At 37.4% G+C, this 20939-nt stretch overlaps 1 protein-coding gene across 3 annotated transcripts; it reads right to left on the minus strand.

The window, feature by feature from the left end:
- On the minus strand, positions 1–8902 carry LOC109169068. 3 transcript variants are annotated; one of them, XM_019317965.1, is made up of 15 exons: positions 7902–8901; positions 7035–7146; positions 6676–6757; positions 6426–6592; positions 6220–6299; positions 5788–5853; positions 5512–5668; positions 5288–5436; positions 5044–5205; positions 4364–4756; positions 4046–4087; positions 3662–3923; positions 3243–3362; positions 2589–2664; positions 1–896 (listed from the first exon to the last, which is right to left on the minus strand). In XM_019317965.1, the coding sequence occupies exons 1-15, from the start codon at positions 8065–8067 to the stop codon at positions 189–191; spliced, it is 2742 nt and encodes a 913-aa protein (XP_019173510.1). In that variant the 5' UTR covers positions 8068–8901; the 3' UTR covers positions 1–188. The 3 variants fall into 3 exon arrangements, with proteins under 3 accessions (XP_019173510.1, XP_019173509.1, XP_019173511.1); XM_019317964.1 differs by having other exon boundaries at positions 7881–8901; XM_019317966.1 differs by lacking the exon at positions 5788–5853 and having other exon boundaries at positions 7881–8902.
- Positions 8903–20939: the final 12037 nt, after the last annotated feature.

Consider the following 20939-nt stretch of genomic DNA (forward strand, 5'->3'; position numbering starts at 1 on the left):
TTTCCTAAAAGCTTTTCGCCTAGATTTGTCAAAAAAAAAAAAAAAAAAATCTAATTTTTTACTACAAATTTCAATTTCTTATTTCAGTCAATTCTCCGAACACCAAAAAACTAATATACTAAAATAGTCTAATTTCTTATCTGAGTTTGTCAAACAAGAAGATCGAATTAGCCATTCCTCCTCCTAAGCTACTTGTGCTTGTTGCTATAACTGCTCCGGTGCTCGCGCTCCCGGTCTCGGTCTCTCTCCCTCCACCCTTTTGAATGTCGAGCCGTTGCTTCTTCCTCAAACTCAGCCCGCGGAGGCGGCGGCGACTCATACCTTGACGGCCGTCTCTTGAAATGGCGTTCGTCGTCGCTGCTCTCGTAGTCATCACCAGCAGTGCCACTCTTCCTTACACCAGATGATGCCTTATGCTGTTCGACAACAGTAGGTCCTCCTCCGCCGCGCTGGCTAAGGGAACCACTAGCCGGCGGCGCTTCCGTGGAGGATGAACTTTTCTGTTTCTTCGCCGCCTCCCCCTCGGGGAAGCTAATGCGGGAGAACACACTCGCTTTATTCTTTTTGTCCGCCGCGGATTCTTTGGATGCTGCCGTTGGGGGTTCAGCTGGAGCGCCGCCGGAGGGTGGTCTAGCAGAGGTTGAGGATGGCTTTGAACGGCCGTGGCGGTCGAGGTCGCGCTCGCGCTCATGGTGGTCGCGAGTCTCACGCCGGCGATGGCGGTCATCCTGGTAGTCTCTATCCCGTCGGTGATAGTCTTCATAATCATCATACTTTTTCTTGGAGGGGCGGGGAAGTTCAGGGTCACGAGAACGGCGGTCTGGGGATGGCCTCTCTGAACGGTGGCGCAGATGATGATCGGAGGAGCTTGGCGGTGGGAGAGGCCTCTGCGAGTTCTGTCGCCGCAAAATAAGATACAAACACATTATATACGGAGTAATAAAGAATTAAAATTAAAATTAAATTAAAATTAAAATTTAATTTTATATATAGAAAAAAAATATTATAAAAGAGAACATGATAACGGCGGCGTTAATTGCCATTATATTTTCTTTGGGCCTTAACGCAGCAGTTAGACTTTTCTATACACTTACAAATACGGGCGAAAGAGGGATCCGATGGCCCAGATGTGCGCAAACCGTTATTAACGTTTGCAGTTTTCCTAATAACAGTCTTAAATACCTATTGCGGAGTACTTTATACCCAACTGAATTGTTTTCTTGTACTGGACAGAGCCTAAATACTATATTATTAGCAAATTTTATTTTTAAACTTTGCTACTAAAAGAAGACCAAAAACTGAAAAAGAACCCCCCAAAAAATACAAAACAAAACAAACAGGCTTCTAGAATAAATGAAACTTCAAAATTGTGAATTTCGAACAAAAAAAAAAAGAAGTTTCAAGAAGTTCAATTGGAGAAAAAAGCAATAAGGATAACCCCCGGAAAATACTATTACCACTCTCAAATTCTACTATCAACTTTTACTTCCTCTCACACAATTTTGGAGTTGACATTTTAATTAGGACCCACATAATAAAGATAACTAATCATCAATTATCACATCAAGAAGTAAAATGAAAAAGTAACAATAAGGAGTACATATAGTAACACTCTTTAGAAACCCATCAGCTTGGGCCGGCCTGGAATCACATCCTGCTGGATTCAATGTAATACCTAAATAAATTGCGCTCCTAACCCCAATTTCCAAACACTAAATTGTATTCAAAAAAAAAAAAAAAAAAAAAAAAAAAAAAAAAAAAAAAAAAAAAAAAAACAAAACAAAACAAAACAAAAACAAAAACAAAAACAAAAAAAAAAAAACAAAAAAAAAAAAAACCAAAACAAAACAAACAAACAAACAAACAAAAAAAAAACAAACAAAAAAAAAACAAACAAAACAAAAAACAAAGCAAAACTAGTACCAATAATTCCTATATTTTTCTTTTGCCCCCTTGTTTTTGGTATATAATATGGTCCCTTTTTGTTTTTAGGTGATGGAAGTGGGGGAGGGAGGGTGGTGTTAACTGTTAAGATGGTAGCCAGGAATGAAGCAATTGCAAAAAAGACAGTCCAGTCCGGGGCTGCAAAAACATGAACAAGCTTCAAAGGCATGAATTTAGACCGACCAGCTACCATTTCACAAATTAGTCTCATATATTGCAGACAAGAATGAACATATCAATCACACCCACAATAATATAAAGAAATCAAGTAAAAAAAAACGACGATAGGAAAAATAGGAAACAGAAAAGAAATGTTATTATCTGTGACTCTCCTCCATCCCCCACTAAAGCTAAGCTCTGACTTACTATCCTGATTGCACTGGCAATTAGAGCAAGCCCCATTACTTTAGGGAATGGAGAGATTTCGCGACCCAATTGATACCAACTAATATGGATTCTGCGACTAAAAGAACTTGCCCTTCCCCCAATAATGGAAAGAAGAAACTGGAAATATTCTCTTTCCAGTATAGCTGCTTCCTGCCACACTGATGCCATCCCAAACAACTCTTCCTATAAACATAAACCCTACCTACTGGAATACAAATGTAAGAAAGACGAGAAACTTGAATGACAAAAGTACATACAGATTTGGGTTTCTTTGACGAAATGTCACAGCTGCTTCCAACTTCTCTAGAAAATTCCCTACCATCCCTTGGTTCCCTGACAGATATGAAAAACTCAACAAAATTAGAAAGGCCTCCAAAGATATGCATCTGACATGCATGTACTGAAACACAAAACAAGTCATGCACTCATGCACAAGTCAAGCAGAGGATCATTCAAGGGTAACCCCAATTAATAAAACTTTCAAAAGGATCCACCCTGATTTTTCTCTAAAAAGAGAAGGGCTATTTTCCCAGTTGGGAGGTAGGGGGAATGGGATATGGTAGTTCACTATTCCCTGTGTTTCCGATTTGGCTGGACAGTTATTTGATAAAATATAGTCAAACCATGCAGTGTACTCATCCCATGAGAAATATAACAGTTACTTGCATTGGGCTCAACAACCAACACAAACTGTTATCCATTACTTGGGGTACAGGATCAAGTCTGTTAGTTGATCAAAATGTTACATAAGAAACAAGATATTTCAACTGAAAAAAGCTAAATGCATCTATCCTGAAATGAGAAATTGAATTAGATAGAGTGGACATTTAAAAAGATTAGAAAAATAGTCGATCAAAGCAAACCACAAAAGTGTGAATGATTAAGCTAAAGAAAAGGTCAAATATAGCTACCTCTCTCCATGTCTCTCATTCTCATGCTTCCTCTTCAAACCAGACTTTCTAGCTTCAAATGCTTCTCTACTCATCATTGGAGGCCCAGCATCAAAACCCGTCCCAAAGTTAGCAAGATCCCTGTGATAGAAGTACACTTTTTAAGCAAAAAACAAAACAAAAACAAAAAAAAAAAAAAAAAAAAAAAAAAAAAAAAGGTTCTCATGTCTGCCAACAAAGTTTTGAAGCAAAAAAATGGTATTCAAGCAAGAATAACAAAATGCTTGTCAACGACTACCCTCCCTACTCCACCCCTCCTCTCAACGAGAGATATAAATGGGAGAAAACTATACATTTAAAAATTAGAAATCAGGTGAAAAGACAAATGAATTTAAGGAAAGGGGTGAGGGTGAGACTACTAACATAAAAGCAAATCATACCTCTGTGGGGGAACAAAAGGTAACATGCAACCCTGTCCTCCAAAAGGATCCTGTGGCATCATATGACCAAATGGAGCCGGAAAGGGGCCTCCAAATCCTTCCATTCCATAATTCATATATGGCATTGGAGCCGGAAAGGGGCCTCCAAATCCTTCCATTCCAGGTTGCATGCCTGTCCAATATGGATTATAGCCAGGACCCATAGGCATCATATAATTCTCTGCAGCAAGGTCCATGGGTGGCCTCCACTGCATCTCTGATGCTACAAGGCATCCAGGGATAAGCAAAGAAACATTAGCCTCATGCGAGCAGAAAGCAAATTATCAATTTTGAGAATCCACATAATTCTGAAATTTCAAATCATAGAGAGACTGAAAGACATACCAGGAAAAGGCATACGTGGTTTTCTCTTTTTCTTCCTTTTTGCTGAAGAGAAGAAAAAAAATTGATACAGTAAATGAGATGGTGCAACAATGGATAAAAGATTTATTGTCAAAAATTAGTTGGAGGCTTGGAGCACTACAATTTGAGTGCTAATCTCTTAAATAGCTAAATACCACAGTGACATGAAGTAGGCCATGAAAAGCAGAAAAGATGCTACAGAATTTACAACACCAATACATCAGAGGACTAGATGGATGAATGAAACAAGTCAAACCAACTGTGAAATAATTATGTTTAGAAAGCAACTGAATCATTTACCTGCGTCAGCTGCAGCCGCAGCAGCTGGCTTCTGCTGCACTTCTTCATCAACAGGCAGAGCACTTCCCTGAGAAGCTGGTTCCTTCAAGCTAAATGACTCATGTGTAGGTTCAGAAATATCCCCCATTTTTGGCATCTTTCCTTTCTCCAACAATTGCAGTGGAGCAGTTTCCAATTTAACTTCTTCCACTTTCTCTGGTGCCCTTAGAGTCTCTTCCTTCTGGGGAAGTGGCTGGGATATTTTGTCTGCCTTTGAAGTTTCTCCTGCAGTCTCCGGTACCCTAGAAGTCTCTTCTTTCTGAGGAAGTGGTTGGGGAACTTTCTCTCCCCTTGAAGCTGCAGATTGTGAAGGAGATGGATTCTTAGGCATAGGATTGCGAGCTGACTCCATATCTGAAAAAAGATAAGAAGTAAATAAAATGAGCATAGTTAAACTGATGGAATTGCAATAAAGTCTCTAAGTCCCTTTAAACTTTGTTAAGAGTCCCACATTCATAAAATAAGAGAGAACATATGGGTTTATTAGGCCATGGGTTAGACTAGCTAATTGGTTGGATTCAATCTTTTAGTGTGGTTTGGCCTATGTGCATTATAGCCCAGTTGAGTGACCCTAGCCCAATCTTAGTTTATAGCAAACTTCAATATGAACGATAAATAATATTTCAACAATAAGCACAAACCTTGAACATGAAGGGCACTACCCCTGTGTTCACTGCTGTTATTGGACTCCAGAATTCGGTTGATGGTGTCTCTAAGTGTCTTATTGGGCAAGAGGTCATCTGCAAGTATGTTCGTGGCCCCACACACACACATGGACTTGGAAATGATATAATCCCTTACACCTGTAAATAACAATTAGTAGTTAGAACACCAAAAGCCTGAAATGGCAATGGCCATTAAGAATAAAAAGCAAGGATATATTACATTTGTCACAGAAACTATTAAAACAACATTTGCTTGTAAGCACTGCATCTTTCATCACTTCTTTACACAAAGGACAATGAAGTTCCGGGGGAAGTTCACCCACTAAACGCGTAGAAGGCATAGCCTCAACAGCCCTTTCAAAGGCAGCCCTGCAAATGATCCTAAATATTAGAACACAGCTTTTTACACAATACAAGCAAGATTCAGGAAAATAAACAACTTACTCATTTGGCTTCAAAACGGCATTAGCACCACTAGGTAATGCATATGACCCATCTGGAGTAGCCATTAACATAGATTTTGGAATACCAGTTGGAGGCTTCACCCTCTTAATGTCAAAATTTGGGTCACCATTTGTTGGACAATGTTGAATAAAATGCCCTAAAAATGTGTTATGAATAATCAAGCCGCATTCATGGTAATAAAGAAATTGAAAACCAAAAGACTTAAATCTCCAACACTTCCTATATAACTCCATAAACAGGAAAGAAAAAGCATACCAGCCACCTTGCACCTATAACATACATAACCAGGTGGTGGTGTTTTCCGCTCAAATCCACCTCGACCTGAAGAGCACAAATAATTTTTGAAGTCAAAGTCAAAAAGCAGAAATATACTTCTATAGAGGCCAAATTATAACAGGTCTAACAAAACCCAATTGATTGGCTGAAAATCACTTTGAAAAACATTTTTCAACACTTTCTGTCATATTATGTTATAAGACACATTAAAGACGCAACATCCTGGAGCTTAACTGCTTAACCCCAGGCCAAGTTACAATTTTAAAGGTTGGGGGGAAGAAGGGAGGGGGGGGGGGGGGGGGGGGGTGGTCTGAGTGGAGAGAGAGACAATGAGTGAGTGAGTGAGAGAACAACAAAGAAAAGAAAGACTAGAAAATAACAAAGTAAATGAGAAAGGACAAAAGGAATCACCAAAACCACGCCCACCCATCATTCGCCCACCCGGACCACGTCCATAACCTCTACCAGCACCAAATCCATCAGCAGATTGACTGTGAATAAATATGAATATTAGTTTAAAATATTGATTATGAGAAGTAGAATGTAAAATAAGTTAGAATTTCAATGTGAAAGTTTGAGACAATAATATAATCATAATAAAGCAGAGAAGTTCTCACCTCTGCCAATCCAAGGCTGGTGTGTCGATTAAAGCCTTAATTTTGCTCTCCTCATCAGCTTTGCTTGGAGGGGAAACCTCTTGCACAGGATTACTTGACTGAACAGTCATAACTTCAGGAGTTGCATACAAATCAGTCCCAAATTCATCCCACTCCAAGTCTTCAGGCTACAAGGACAAAATAATTGAAATTAACGCCATGCTTAGAAACTGACATGAAATTCACAAACATACAGTTGTTAGAAGCTTACATATTTAGCAGCAGAAGTCTCTACTCCCACAAAACCAACTTTTACTGTTTGATCCTCCTCAAGCTTATTTTCGACAACAGTCCTGCAGAACAGCATATTAAGATCAAACACTGAACCCAATACACAATGCAAGAGGCCCATAGAGTGATACATGCCCCTTACCATCCACCCAACCCCTTCCATTGCATAAGCTTGCATAACCTCTAAACAAGATCAAGCACACATTGATGCGTTAACTAGCAACTTATAATTTTTAATTTGATGAAAGAACCAACTAGCATCCTTAATAAAACTTCGACTGAAATTTTTAACCCTGAAGTTAACTAAAGCAAATGACATTGGAAGGATTGAGATAATACTCTTCTAGTTCAGTAATCGGTGCAGTAACTATAGGCATGCGAGGTCGGCCAGGAACTCGGCGAATCAACACACTAGTATTTTTTGGAATCAATGTATCTTCATCAAGGTATTCTGTCATCACAAAACAGAAAACATATATGAAACCCTGCAAGTGAACTCTACACAACATCTAGTAATGTAATAGACTAAGCCTGAATGGCAAAATTTGTCCACAACATTCCAAATTAACCCTTTTCACCATTAACTTGATTTTTTCAGACCCTTGGGAAGAGTGAAGTTGACCAGTAGTCCAGTAGTAAGAACCTTATTTATCATAACATTGAATTAGGAAAGGAATGGGCCAGTTTCAAACAAATCACACAAGCAGCAAGGTTCTTTTAAATGACAAAGGATACTGCCAAATTCTCATGCTAAAATGTTTGATTGGCAGATACCTTGTCAACTTAACAATGAAGTGCTGAAGTACTGACTACCAAATTTTGCAGCAGAGACAACACTTCTATTGGAAATTCGTAGGACAATAGTATAATCACATCCTTTTCAAGTGTATAGGTCATCTTGACAGGATGATCTTGCACATATAATAGGTAAAATCAGAGAAGGGCAAAAATAAAGCACAAACATCACTTTCAATGTGTCCTTGGCATGACATGCAATCCCATTAAAATCCAGGAGTTGGGAACAAGTAGTGCAAAGACAGGTTGATAACTATCCCTATAATTATAATTGGAAAGGAGTTCAGCTGAGATGTACTTTTCGCAAAATGGTATGTCAAGTGGGAATCTTCTAAGGAATAAGCACTTATCAGAAAATGTGCACTAAAAATTATACATACAAACACTGACCATTGATGAAAGCTAACCAACCTTCATTAGTCTGGGCGTTGGTGACAACTAGGTCAAAATCTGTACCCCTGCCCAAATGCTTGGATTCGAATATTTTTTCTTTCAAATTTCCAACAGCAATAAAATGACTGTCAATTGGAATTGAATCATAATCCTTTGCACTTTTAAATTTAAAATAAACGGCCATATTTTTTTTTCTTTAAATTCCTTTTTCCCCTCAACAGGAAATCAACAATAAAACAACAAAGGAAGGCCTAAAAAAGGAAAAAATATATATAGGCCTGGTATTAAACTCAAACCAAAAATTGATAATAAGTACAAAAAATCTGAAAATAATTTCTCCTTTTTTCTTCAGTAACTCAAGATGATCAGTCAAACCAAATCCCTGCAACGGACAACACGAACAGATTGCCGCAAAGTCCGATCAATCTCGTAGCTCTTAAGCCGGTGAAGCCTCAGCGGCAAATCAAATCAATCCACATACAGATTCTTTCAAGCGGATCTACCAGAAGTGAAGTCCAAAAATCTCCGCGTTGCCTCGCCAACCAGTTTGGGAAACCGACCTTAAGGTAGGCGATTCACGATTGTGTCGCCGGTTACGTAAGCGAGTCAAACCTTCACAAACGGACTAGACCGAGGAAAACACCGATCCTTGAATCGACCGCCGGAAGCACCGTTTTGGTTCTTCAAAAATCGACATCGCGAACTCGAGCGAGCTCCGTAGAGGCGCTACAAATAAATATTCATCGCGCAATACAATGAGCTGATCGGAGAAATCCGATCGGTTTCGATCTCCGGCGTGTAAACGTCGAAATGAGAGCAACGAAACCCTAGAGAATATTGAGGAAGAGAGACGAGAATGATTTATCAGTTCCTGTTGGACAAAATTTTCAGGTGGCTGCACTACATGTTATTGTTATACTGAGGCCTGAGGGCAGTAAAATCCCCTTCCCACTTCCTACGCGGTTTCGAATTTCATCAACCTGTGGTTTTGAGGTTGTAGGCCCAAACCAGGAAGAGATTGTGACAGTTGGACCATACAATTTTAGCCAAGTCAAGAAAATGTCCTGAGGATGTTTGGAACAAATGGCATTTATTTAAGACTTTTTTTTTTTTTTTAAAGCAGCCATTTATTAAGACTTTTAATTTCCATTTTCTTACTTCACACTTTATTCTTTGCTAACTAGTAACTACTACCGGTAACATAAGTGACACAAAAAAAATATTTTTTTTTAATATTATAAGAGAAGGGATACTCACATATACAAGCTATTACAGATCGCCTCTATCGAGGCTCGAACCTAATATCAAAAAAAATAGTACTTCGTATATTATTTTTTCTACGTTTTATATTTTAGTTTTTTCGTATTAAAAATTTTTCTTGAATTTGAAAAAAAAAAAGAAAAAAAAAAAACTAATTTGTTTCACAATGTACTATAAAAATACAAAATAAAGTGGCAAATAATATTGTTTTAACTTCAAAATTAATATAAGACTTTTCAAAAATGTTATAATAATATAATAATAACAAAATATCAATTTTGCCCTTTATACTTAGGGCATCCTCAAAAGTGAGGTATTTTTAAGGGATTTTGTCATAGCCATGTAGGAGAGAGGGTAGAGGGAAGAGAAAAGGGGATGAAAAAAAAAAAGTCTATTCACGCTCTCAGCTGGGCACAACAGGAGCGCCTCAGGCGCGCCTGCAACTCCTTTGACTTTCTTTATTCTTTGTAAGTGGGGCCAGTTTGAACTCCATTTTGCAGGAATAAAATCCCCTAAAAAAAAATTAATCTTTCCATTTGTGAAGATCTATTTTACTGTTCCACAATCTCCCCAAAATTTCCTTTTGGGGATGCCCTTATTTGACAATTTCACCACATATTTTTTTTCAATAACATAATTGCAACAATAGTCTACCACGTTTAAACTATTAAATGTAATTAGGCTTGATTTATAAATTTAAAGTAAAAATATTATTGAAAAAAGTATCAAATAAACCTTATAAATTCAATAAATAGTGCAATTAGGTTGTCTAAATAAACAAACTCTAATGATGTCCTCTAAAATGACAATATAGTTTATCAAAAGAACAAAAAAGAGGAAAAAAAAAAAAAAAAAAAAAAAAAAAAAAAAAAAAAAAAAACGGATGAAATAGTACAATTAGACAATAATATTGCATATTTAGCAAGTTACCATTAATGTGACACTAATTATGCCAACACATGGTGTCTCAATACATACATGTACAGTTTTTATTTTATTTTGTTACTTTTTAGTTTCTACTTTAAAAAATAAATAATATGTGATTGTCTGTCAATGGAAACGACACTAGTCAATAGTTGTTGATGACAACGGGTGTTTTTTTTAATTTTTCTAAAATTTTAAATTAAAAATAAAATAAAAATTTACACAAATCCACGTAAGCAAATATCAAATTCTCAATATTCATCAAAACAAATATTATATGCTACCATAATTTTTTTAGGGTGTGTTTGGAAACTAGGAAAATGACTTCTGGAAAAATGAGTCATTTTCTAGAAAACATTTTCATTTCCAGTGTTTGATTATATTCTAGAAAATTGTCTTGATGTATTTGGTTCATTTTTCAGAAAATATTTTTTTTTTTTCCAAATAGCAGAGAAAATAAAAGAATAGCAGAGTACTGGTTTCCGAAGCCTAATACCAGTCTGGTTTCCGAAGCCGAATACCAGTCTGGCTTCGCCGGAGCAGATCTGGCACTGGATAGCCTCGACGCCACCTCGACTGCGGCCTCGGCCCTTGCCACGACCTCGGCCTCGATTTCCGCCGCCACGCTGCTGCCCGCCCGAGCGACCTCCACCTCGCCGAATACCAGTCTGGTTTCCGAAGCCGAAAACCAGTCTGGTTTCCGAAACTGAAAACCAGTCTGGTTTCCGAAGTCGAAAACCAGTCTGGTTTTCGAAACTGAAAACCAGTCTGGTTTCCGCATGGCTTCGAAAACCAGAGCACTAGTTTCCGGCTTCGAAAACCAAAGATCTGGTTTTCAAAGCCGAATCTTGTTTCCAAAGCTGGAAACCATGGTTTCCGGTTATGGGTTTTCGTCCCCATAGTCGAAAATTGTCTTTGATGGCGGAGGTCCGCCAGATCTGCCACCGGAGGTTAAACAAAAAAAAAAAAAAAAATCAAAACTGTCAAGAGAAAGAGAGAGAGAAGGAAAAATACCTTGGACTAGCAAATGAAGAAAGACGGCTGAAGAAGGTAGGCAATGGGATGGCCGAGGAAGAAGTCACGGAAGATGAATTAGAAATGGAATAAGGTTGCAGACTATTTGAGAAGAGAGATAAGGGTCGGTAGTTTGTTGGAGTTTTGCGTTCAAAGATGCCGTGTGGATTGAGAGAGAGACGAGAGGTGGATGAGATAGAGTGTGATTGGATGAGTGAGTAGGGTTCTAATGAAAAAAGATATTTTTGTTCAAAGAGTCAAACCTTTTCTCCTACAACTCTCGAGATTCACGGAATTAAAATTTTCATTTGTGGAAGGCGAAGGGGACAATGGTTGGGATTTGTAATTCCACGTAATGAAAGAACTAAAATTGCATGATATGATACCAATTGTCATAATCAAGCGATTGATATGTGCATGATACGTGCGTGCTATATCTTTTTGGTGTCGCCGCCCACTTGTGACCTATTTTGATACCAATTGTCAAAATCAAACACTTACCACTATGTCAAAAGTTATAGCTAACAACGAATCAAATGTGCAATTTTATTTCTTTATACTTTAATACCAGTCAATGCCACATTTTGATAGTAGGATGCTGGGTTCACCTCTTTAAACCGCCGCCCAATATAAATAATTTGTGATTGTCTGTCGATGGAAACGACACTAGTTGTCTATCAACAAACAAGACAACCATGATTGTATTGTCAATTAACGGAAATAGTCACTAATTGTTTATGGCAATGTATTGTTTTTCTAAAATATTAAATAATCAATTACACACTTAGGTTCCACGTAAGCATGTATCAAATTCTCAATATTCCTCACAAAAAATATTATATGCTACCATAATTTCTTAGCAGAAAAGAAATGTCATGTATTTAAAGTTTTCCTTATTCGATGAAATCAAAATGATCTTTTGATATCTGTGAATGGCACAAAGTCACGGATTATGAAAGACAAGAAAAAAAAAAATCATCATGATTTCATGTTTGATGTTGAGGAAGAAGGGATCAGAATTAAAAAAAAAAAAAAAAAAAAAAAAAAAAATATATATATATATATATATATATATATATATATATATATATATATATATATATATATATATATATATATATATATACTAGTTTTGTACGCGCATTGCGCGATTGGGATAATGCCCAATATTTTTTTTTTAAATAAGTACTTTAAAGTATATTAAGGCAGGATTATATTGAAATTGTTCATGCATAGATAATTGAAGGTTGAATTTGCATATTTAAATAGGTAATTCTTCTCCCAAAGGTTGAGTCCCCAACCCCAAGGGCCCCCCACACTCCGACCCGACAGAGCATTGTGGGAAGTTGTAAATCACGGTGACTCAATGGTTCAGCAGACAGGGCTAAATGCTGATACGCACAAGGAATCTGCCCACTTTGGACATAATTCCCGCATTGCCGCTGCCGATGTTCAAACCTTGGTCTCTTCTCCCAAATACTACCCACTAAACCATTGAGCTAAGCCCGTGCGGGTTAAATAGGTAATTCTAAGTTTACAAATGCAAGATAATATAGTCAAGATTGATTATAATTGTCAATAAAATAATTGTATAGGTATGGTTGAAACCAAATACGGGACATAAGAGAAAACAAATAAAAATTAGGGCATAAAATATTAAATATATACTAATATTGTTTGAGAAGATTCTGACATTAGGATTTGTGGTTAAGTTCTATTAAGACTTTAATATTAGAATTGGATTAATGGTGTAGTTATAATTCTATATTAGACTTTAATATTAGAATTAGACTAACAGTGAATTAACGGAAAAGTTAAATGGATAATCATATAATTAAGGATAAATTATAAAATCTTAAAAGAAAAAAATTAAAACCTGAACAATATGAACCATTCATTTGATTTAATAATTTGGCGGTCATTTTTTCTACCCAATGTTAATAATTAAATAAATTCGCTGGTCAAATCTGCTAGTATAATCCGCTAACGCTAACCTCTAACTGCTGATTGTCAAACAAGGACATTGCGAGGTAGTTCTCACTTCAATTTGTTGTGTGATTTGAATACTCTCTTACTTTGTCACAAAATCTATCAAGTAGTTAATATGGTTGGCTTTATTAATTATATTTTTTTTTAATTTTTTCATGGTATTAATAAAATACTTGGTAAATAAATATACAACATTATTTTGTATTATAACTTTGATATTTAATTAGAAAAGTAGTGCACAAAAAAGATAATAGATAATGTAGTGAATATAATCAATTGAAGAATTTGAATGTAAAATTTTTTACATTTGAGAAAAATAAAGACAATATAACTAATGAAAATATTTCTTTTAATTAATTTATTGATAATTAATAATTTTTTTTCACTGAATAAAAACATTGTAAGGATAATGTAGCGAATATAATCAATTAATAAATTTGAATAAAAAGAATTTTTATATTGAAGAAAAATAAAGACAATATAACTAATAAAATTATTTCTCTTATTTAATTTATTGATAATGAATAATTTTTTTTTTTTGAATAAAGACATTGTGGACACATAATTCTAAATTAAAGAAATGCATATGTATTATTTTTCGTTGTAACTACTAAATTATTATTTATATAATTTAATAAGAGTAAAATAGAGTACTAATTATGCCAACTTTGATTGGGATAAGGTTCGAACCTAAGATCTTTTTTTTTATTGAAATCAATGAGTAAGTTAACGGTGAACTAACGGCAATTCTTAAAATTTTAACGGAATTAGTAACGATGTGTGGGTATTTTAGGAAATTTTAGTGTAAAATTTAAATCTGATCAATCTTTTAATCAATCTGAGCCATACATTTGATTAAAATCTGTGACCGCCATTTTTTCTACCCATTATATGCCTAACTCTCTTGGGCTCTTATTAGTATATTAGTATGATGAAGATATAATATTTCTGAATGAATCAGATAATAAGTCTGTACAGGAATATATATAGTTGCGAATAGCAAACCTAATACAAGACTAATACTAGTAACAATAGGTAACGAATACTAATAATAATAGAGTCCTAATACTCCCCCTCAAGCACAAGGTGGACTAGCTACAACATTGAGCTTGCCACACAGAGTAGAGAAACGCGGACCAGGGAGAGCTTTAGTGAACACGTCAGCCAGCTGATCCTTAGTAGAAATGAAGCTAACCTGCAACTCTTTCTTTGCCACTTTGTCACGAACAAAGTGATAGTCAATTTCCACATGTTTCGTACGAGCATGGAACACCGGGTTGGAACAGAGATAAGTTGCACCCAGATTATCACACCAGAGAGTGGGAGGAGCTGCCAACGGCAACCGAAGTTCATGCAATAGAGAAACCAACCAGGTGACCTCAGCAGACACGTCAGCTAGTGCCTTGTACTCGGCCTCTGTAGACGAACGAGCAATCGTACGTTGCTTCCGGCAAGACCAAGAGATCAGATTGTCACCAAGAAAAACCGCTAGTAGACTTTCTGTCAGCGGGGTCCCCAGCCCAGTCCGAATCCGAAAAAGCATGCACTGCAACAGAGGAGGATGGGCGAATAAACAGACCAAAATGCAAAGTGCCTTTAACGTACCGCAGAACACGTTTGAGCATTGCCCAATGCTCAGTGGTCGGGGAGTGCATATGCTGACAGACCCGATTCACAGCAAAAGATAAATCCGGGTGAGTGACAGTAAGATACTGCAGAGCCCCAGCAAGACTGCGATACTGCGTGGGATCGGCATAAGGAACCACAGATTCAGAAACGGGTCGAGTCACAGGCACCGGAGTAGCCAACGGCTTGCAGTCCACCATACCTGCACGGCTCAAGATATCTCGCATGTATCGCTGCTGAGAAAGAAACAAACCATCACCACGAGAGACCGTCTCAATGCCCAGAAAAAAAGACGGAGCACCCATGTCATGAATCTTGAACTCCGAGGCTAAGTCAGTCAGAAGCCGAGTAACACGCGAAGCATCAGATCCCATAACAAGGATATCATCCACATAAACAAGCACATATAAAGATACAGAGTCACGAGTGTATATGAATAAAGAGACATCAGTCTTTGAAGGTGAAAAACCAACCGACACCAAGAAAGCATGTAACCTGTTAAACCATGCGCAAGGAGCCTGCTTAAGACCATAGAGTGACCTCTGTAATAAGCATACATCATCCGGTCGTGACGAGTCCTCATAGCCAGGCGGCTGTCGCATGTAGACTGTCTCTGCAAGATTACCATTCAGAAAGGCGTTGTGAACATCCAACTGCTGAATTACCCAACCGCGAGAGACAGCCAAGGAGAGAAGAAGCCGCACGGTTGTGGGTTTTACAACAGGACTGAAGGTCTCAAAAAAGTCCTATCCTGCGACTTGATTGAACCCCTTAGCCACCAACCGAGCCTTGTGCCGCTCAATCGTGCCATCAACCTTGCGCTTTGTCCTGAATACCCATTTGCAGCCTACAACATTCATACCAGGTGTGCGACTAACCAGACGCCAAGTGTGATTCTGGAGCAAGGAATTAAACTCAAGATCCATGGCCTCACGCCATTCCGGATACCGAACTGCTTGAGAATAACAGGTCGGCTCAGAAACAGTCATAAGAGCCACATGCTGCGTCGGCCCCAAAGAACGAGTCGCCATAACATGAGACCGAGGTGGAACCGGTTTTACCGCGCGCCGACCTCGCTTGGGCGCCTTAGGAGCACCCGAGACTGCCACATCTGGAGCCACGGCAGTCTCGGTGCGGGAATCAGAAGCAGCACCAGCAGCCCCGGAATCTGTGTCCATCTCCGGACGAGGATCCGGCCTAGCAGAACAAACACCGGAGCTCGCGCAAACTTGAACGGCGCCAACACCCCACGGCTCAATCGGGCGAGAGCTAGAGACCTGAGAGGGGACAGAAGAAGCAAATGGAAATATGGTTTCATCAAACCGCACATGACGGCAAATGAATACCTTGTTAGTAGCAGGATCAAAACAACGATAGCCACGAAACGAAGACGGATAACCAAGAAACACACACGGAGAAGACCGATACTGCAACTTGTTACGATTATACGGGCGTAACAGAGGATAATAGAGACAGCCAAACACACGCAAGAAAGAGTAAGAAGGACTAGAATGATGCAACCGAGAATGAGGACTATCATTATCCAAAACCCGAGTCGGCATCTTATTGATGAGATAGACCGCTGTCTCAAAGGCATAATCCCAATATCGTTGTGGAACCGAAGCCTGGGCCAAGAGAGCCAAACCCGTTTCCACAACGTGACGATGCCGACGCTCAACTCTACCATTCTGCTCATGGGTATAGGCACAAGACTGCCTATGATTAATACCCAAAGAGACAAAAGTACGGTGCAACCGTTTATACTCTCCCCCTAAATCAGATTGAATAGAGACAATCTTACGACCATATGAACGCTCAACTAGTGGCCGAAACTGCTCGAAGATAGCATACACATCAGTTTTCAAACGCATAGGATAAAACCATACATAGCGCGTATAGTCATCAACAAACAAAACAAAATAACGAAAGCCATTGGCGGAAAGAAAAGGCGCTGGGCCCCAAATATCAGTATATATAAGTTCTAAAACATGAGACGTAGTAGTATTGACACGAGGCAAGGGAAACCGTGAGGATTTCCCAAGCATACAAGCACGACACAATTCCGAAGTATCACTAAAACTAGACTGAATAGAACATGAATTTAAAATCTGCCGCAAGACACGCGGGTGAGGATGACCCAACTGGCTATGCCACACGTCAGAGGAGACTCGAGAGGCCACAAACGCAGCGGGACTTGAACGAGAGACAGGCCAAGAATAGAGACCCCCCGAGGCCGGCCCTTTATATAGAACTTCCCTGGTTGAACGATCCTTCACAAAGAAACAATCAGGGTGAAACTCAAAAAAGACATTATTATCACGAGCAAACCGTTGCACAGACAATAAAGACGCAGAAAGCCCAGGAACATGAAGAACATCAGACAATCGAAACAGTGTTTTAGATGCGGCTAACGAAGATGAACCAGTACTAACAATAGGTAAACACTTACCGTCACCAACACGAAGATGATCCGGACCATTATAAGGAACCGCCGAGGACATTAAAGACGGATCCAGAGTGGCATGATTCGACGCACCAGTGTCAGGAAACCACTGCTGAGGATTAACCGAAGCCGAATCATCAACAGAATATGCAACATGTGCCTGCGGCCCCGGAGCGCCATCATAACGACGATAGCACGAAGCGGCCGAGTGGCCTTCGCCGGAGCAGATCTGGCACTGGATAGCCCCGACGCCACCTCGACTGCGGCCTCGGCCCTTGCCACGACCTCGGCCTCGATTTCCGCCGCCACGCTGCTGCCCGCCCGAGCGACCTCCACCTCGCCGAATACCAGTCTGGTTTCCGAAGCCGAAAACCAGTCTGGTTTCCGAAACTGAAAACCAGTCTGGTTTCCGAAGTCGAAAACCAGTCTGGTTTTCGAAACTGAAAACCAGTCTGGTTTCCGCATGGCTTCGAAAACCAGAGCACTAGTTTCCGGCTTCGAAAACCAAAGATCTGGTTTTCAAAGCCGAATCTTGTTTCCAAAGCTGGAAACCATGGTTTCCGGTTATGGGTTTTCGTCCCCATAGTCGAAAATTGTCTTTGATGGCGGAGGTCCGCCAGATCTGCCACCGGAGGTTAAACAAAAAAAAAAAAAAAATCAAAACTGTCAAGAGAAAGAGAGAGAGAAGGAAAAATACCTTGGACTAGCAAATGAAGAAAGACGGCTGAAGAAGGTAGGCAATGGGATGGCCGAGGAAGAAGTCACGGAAGATGAATTAGAAATGGAATAAGGTTGCAGACTATTTGAGAAGAGAGATAAGGGTCGGTAGTTTGTTGGAGTTTTGCGTTCAAAGATGCCGTGTGGATTGAGAGAGAGACGAGAGGTGGATGAGATAGAGTGTGATTGGATGAGTGAGTAGGGTTCTAATGAAAAAAGATATTTTTGTTCAAAGAGTCAAACCTTTTCTCCTACAACTCTCGAGATTCACGGAATTAAAATTTTCATTTGTGGAAGGCGAAGGGGACAATGGTTGGGATTTGTAATTCCACGTAATGAAAGAACTAAAATTGCATGATATGATACCAATTGTCATAATCAAGCGATTGATATGTGCATGATACGTGCGTGCTATATCTTTTTGGTGTCGCCGCCCACTTGTGACCTATTTTGATACCAATTGTCAAAATCAAACACTTACCACTATGTCAAAAGTTATAGCTAACAACGAATCAAATGTGCAATTTTATTTCTTTATACTTTAATACCAGTCAATGCCACATTTTGATAGTAGGATGCTGGGTTCACCTCTTTAAACCGCCGCCCAATATAAATAATTTGTGATTGTCTGTCGATGGAAACGACACTAGTTGTCTATCAACAAACAAGACAACCATGATTGTATTGTCAATTAACGGAAATAGTCACTAATTGTTTATGGCAATGTATTGTTTTTCTAAAATATTAAATAATCAATTACACACTTAGGTTCCACGTAAGCATGTATCAAATTCTCAATATTCCTCACAAAAAATATTATATGCTACCATAATTTCTTAGCAGAAAAGAAATGTCATGTATTTAAAGTTTTCCTTATTCGATGAAATCAAAATGATCTTTTGATATCTGTGAATGGCACAAAGTCACGGATTATGAAAGACAAGAAAAAAAAAAATCATCATGATTTCATGTTTGATGTTGAGGAAGAAGGGATCAGAATTAAAAAAAAAAAAAAAAAAAAAAAAAAAAAATATATATATATATATATATATATATATATATATATATATATATATATATATATATATATATACTAGTTTTGTACGCGCATTGCGCGATTGGGATAATGCCCAATATTTTTTTTTTAAATAAGTACTTTAAAGTATATTAAGGCAGGATTATATTGAAATTGTTCATGCATAGATAATTGAAGGTTGAATTTGCATATTTAAATAGGTAATTCTTCTCCCAAAGGTTGAGTCCCCAACCCCAAGGGCCCCCCACACTCCGACCCGACAGAGCATTGTGGGAAGTTGTAAATCACGGTGACTCAATGGTTCAGCAGACAGGGCTAAATGCTGATACGCACAAGGAATCTGCCCACTTTGGACATAATTCCCGCATTGCCGCTGCCGATGTTCAAACCTTGGTCTCTTCTCCCAAATACTACCCACTAAACCATTGAGCTAAGCCCGTGCGGGTTAAATAGGTAATTCTAAGTTTACAAATGCAAGATAATATAGTCAAGATTGATTATAATTGTCAATAAAATAATTGTATAGGTATGGTTGAAACCAAATACGGGACATAAGAGAAAACAAATAAAAATTAGGGCATAAAATATTAAATATATACTAATATTGTTTGAGAAGATTCTGACATTAGGATTTGTGGTTAAGTTCTATTAAGACTTTAATATTAGAATTGGATTAATGGTGTAGTTATAATTCTATATTAGACTTTAATATTAGAATTAGACTAACAGTGAATTAACGGAAAAGTTAAATGGATAATCATATAATTAAGGATAAATTATAAAATCTTAAAAGAAAAAAATTAAAACCTGAACAATATGAACCATTCATTTGATTTAATAATTTGGCGGTCATTTTTTCTACCCAATGTTAATAATTAAATAAATTCGCTGGTCAAATCTGCTAGTATAATCCGCTAACGCTAACCTCTAACTGCTGATTGTCAAACAAGGACATTGCGAGGTAGTTCTCACTTCAATTTGTTGTGTGATTTGAATACTCTCTTACTTTGTCACAAAATCTATCAAGTAGTTAATATGGTTGGCTTTATTAATTATATTTTTTTTTAATTTTTTCATGGTATTAATAAAATACTTGGTAAATAAATATACAACATTATTTTGTATTATAACTTTGATATTTAATTAGAAAAGTAGTGCACAAAAAAGATAATAGATAATGTAGTGAATATAATCAATTGAAGAATTTGAATGTAAAATTTTTTACATTTGAGAAAAATAAAGACAATATAACTAATGAAAATATTTCTTTTAATTAATTTATTGATAATTAATAATTTTTTTTCACTGAATAAAAACATTGTAAGGATAATGTAGCGAATATAATCAATTAATAAATTTGAATAAAAAGAATTTTTATATTGAAGAAAAATAAAGACAATATAACTAATAAAATTATTTCTCTTATTTAATTTATTGATAATGAATAATTTTTTTTTTTTGAATAAAGACATTGTGGACACATAATTCTAAATTAAAGAAATGCATATGTATTATTTTTCGTTGTAACTACTAAATTATTATTTATATAATTTAATAAGAGTAAAATAGAGTACTAATTATGCCAACTTTGATTGGGATAAGGTTCGAACCTAAGATCTTTTTTTTATTGAAATCAATGAGTAAGTTAATGGTGAACTAACGGCAATTCTTAAAATTTTAACGGAATTAGTAACGATGTGTGGGTATTTTAGGAAATTTTAGTGTAAAATTTAAATCTGATCAATCTTTTAATCAATCTGAGCCATACATTTGATTAAAATCTGCGACCGCCATTTTTTCTACCCATTATATGCCTAACTCTCTTGGGCTCTTATTAGTATATTAGTATGATGAAGATATAATATTTCTGAATGAATCAGATAATAAGTCTGTACAGGAATATATATAGTAGCGAATAGCAAACCTAATACAAGACTAATACTAGTAACAATAGGTAACGAATACTAATAATAATAGAGTCCTAATACTCCCCCTCAAGCACAAGGTGGACTAGCTACAACATTGAGCTTGCCACACAGAGTAGAGA

Source organism: Ipomoea nil, unplaced genomic scaffold (assembly GCF_001879475.1).
Source record: "Ipomoea nil cultivar Tokyo-kokei standard unplaced genomic scaffold, Asagao_1.1 scaffold3245, whole genome shotgun sequence".
In the NCBI taxonomy this organism is placed as follows: Eukaryota; Viridiplantae; Streptophyta; class Magnoliopsida; order Solanales; family Convolvulaceae; genus Ipomoea; species Ipomoea nil.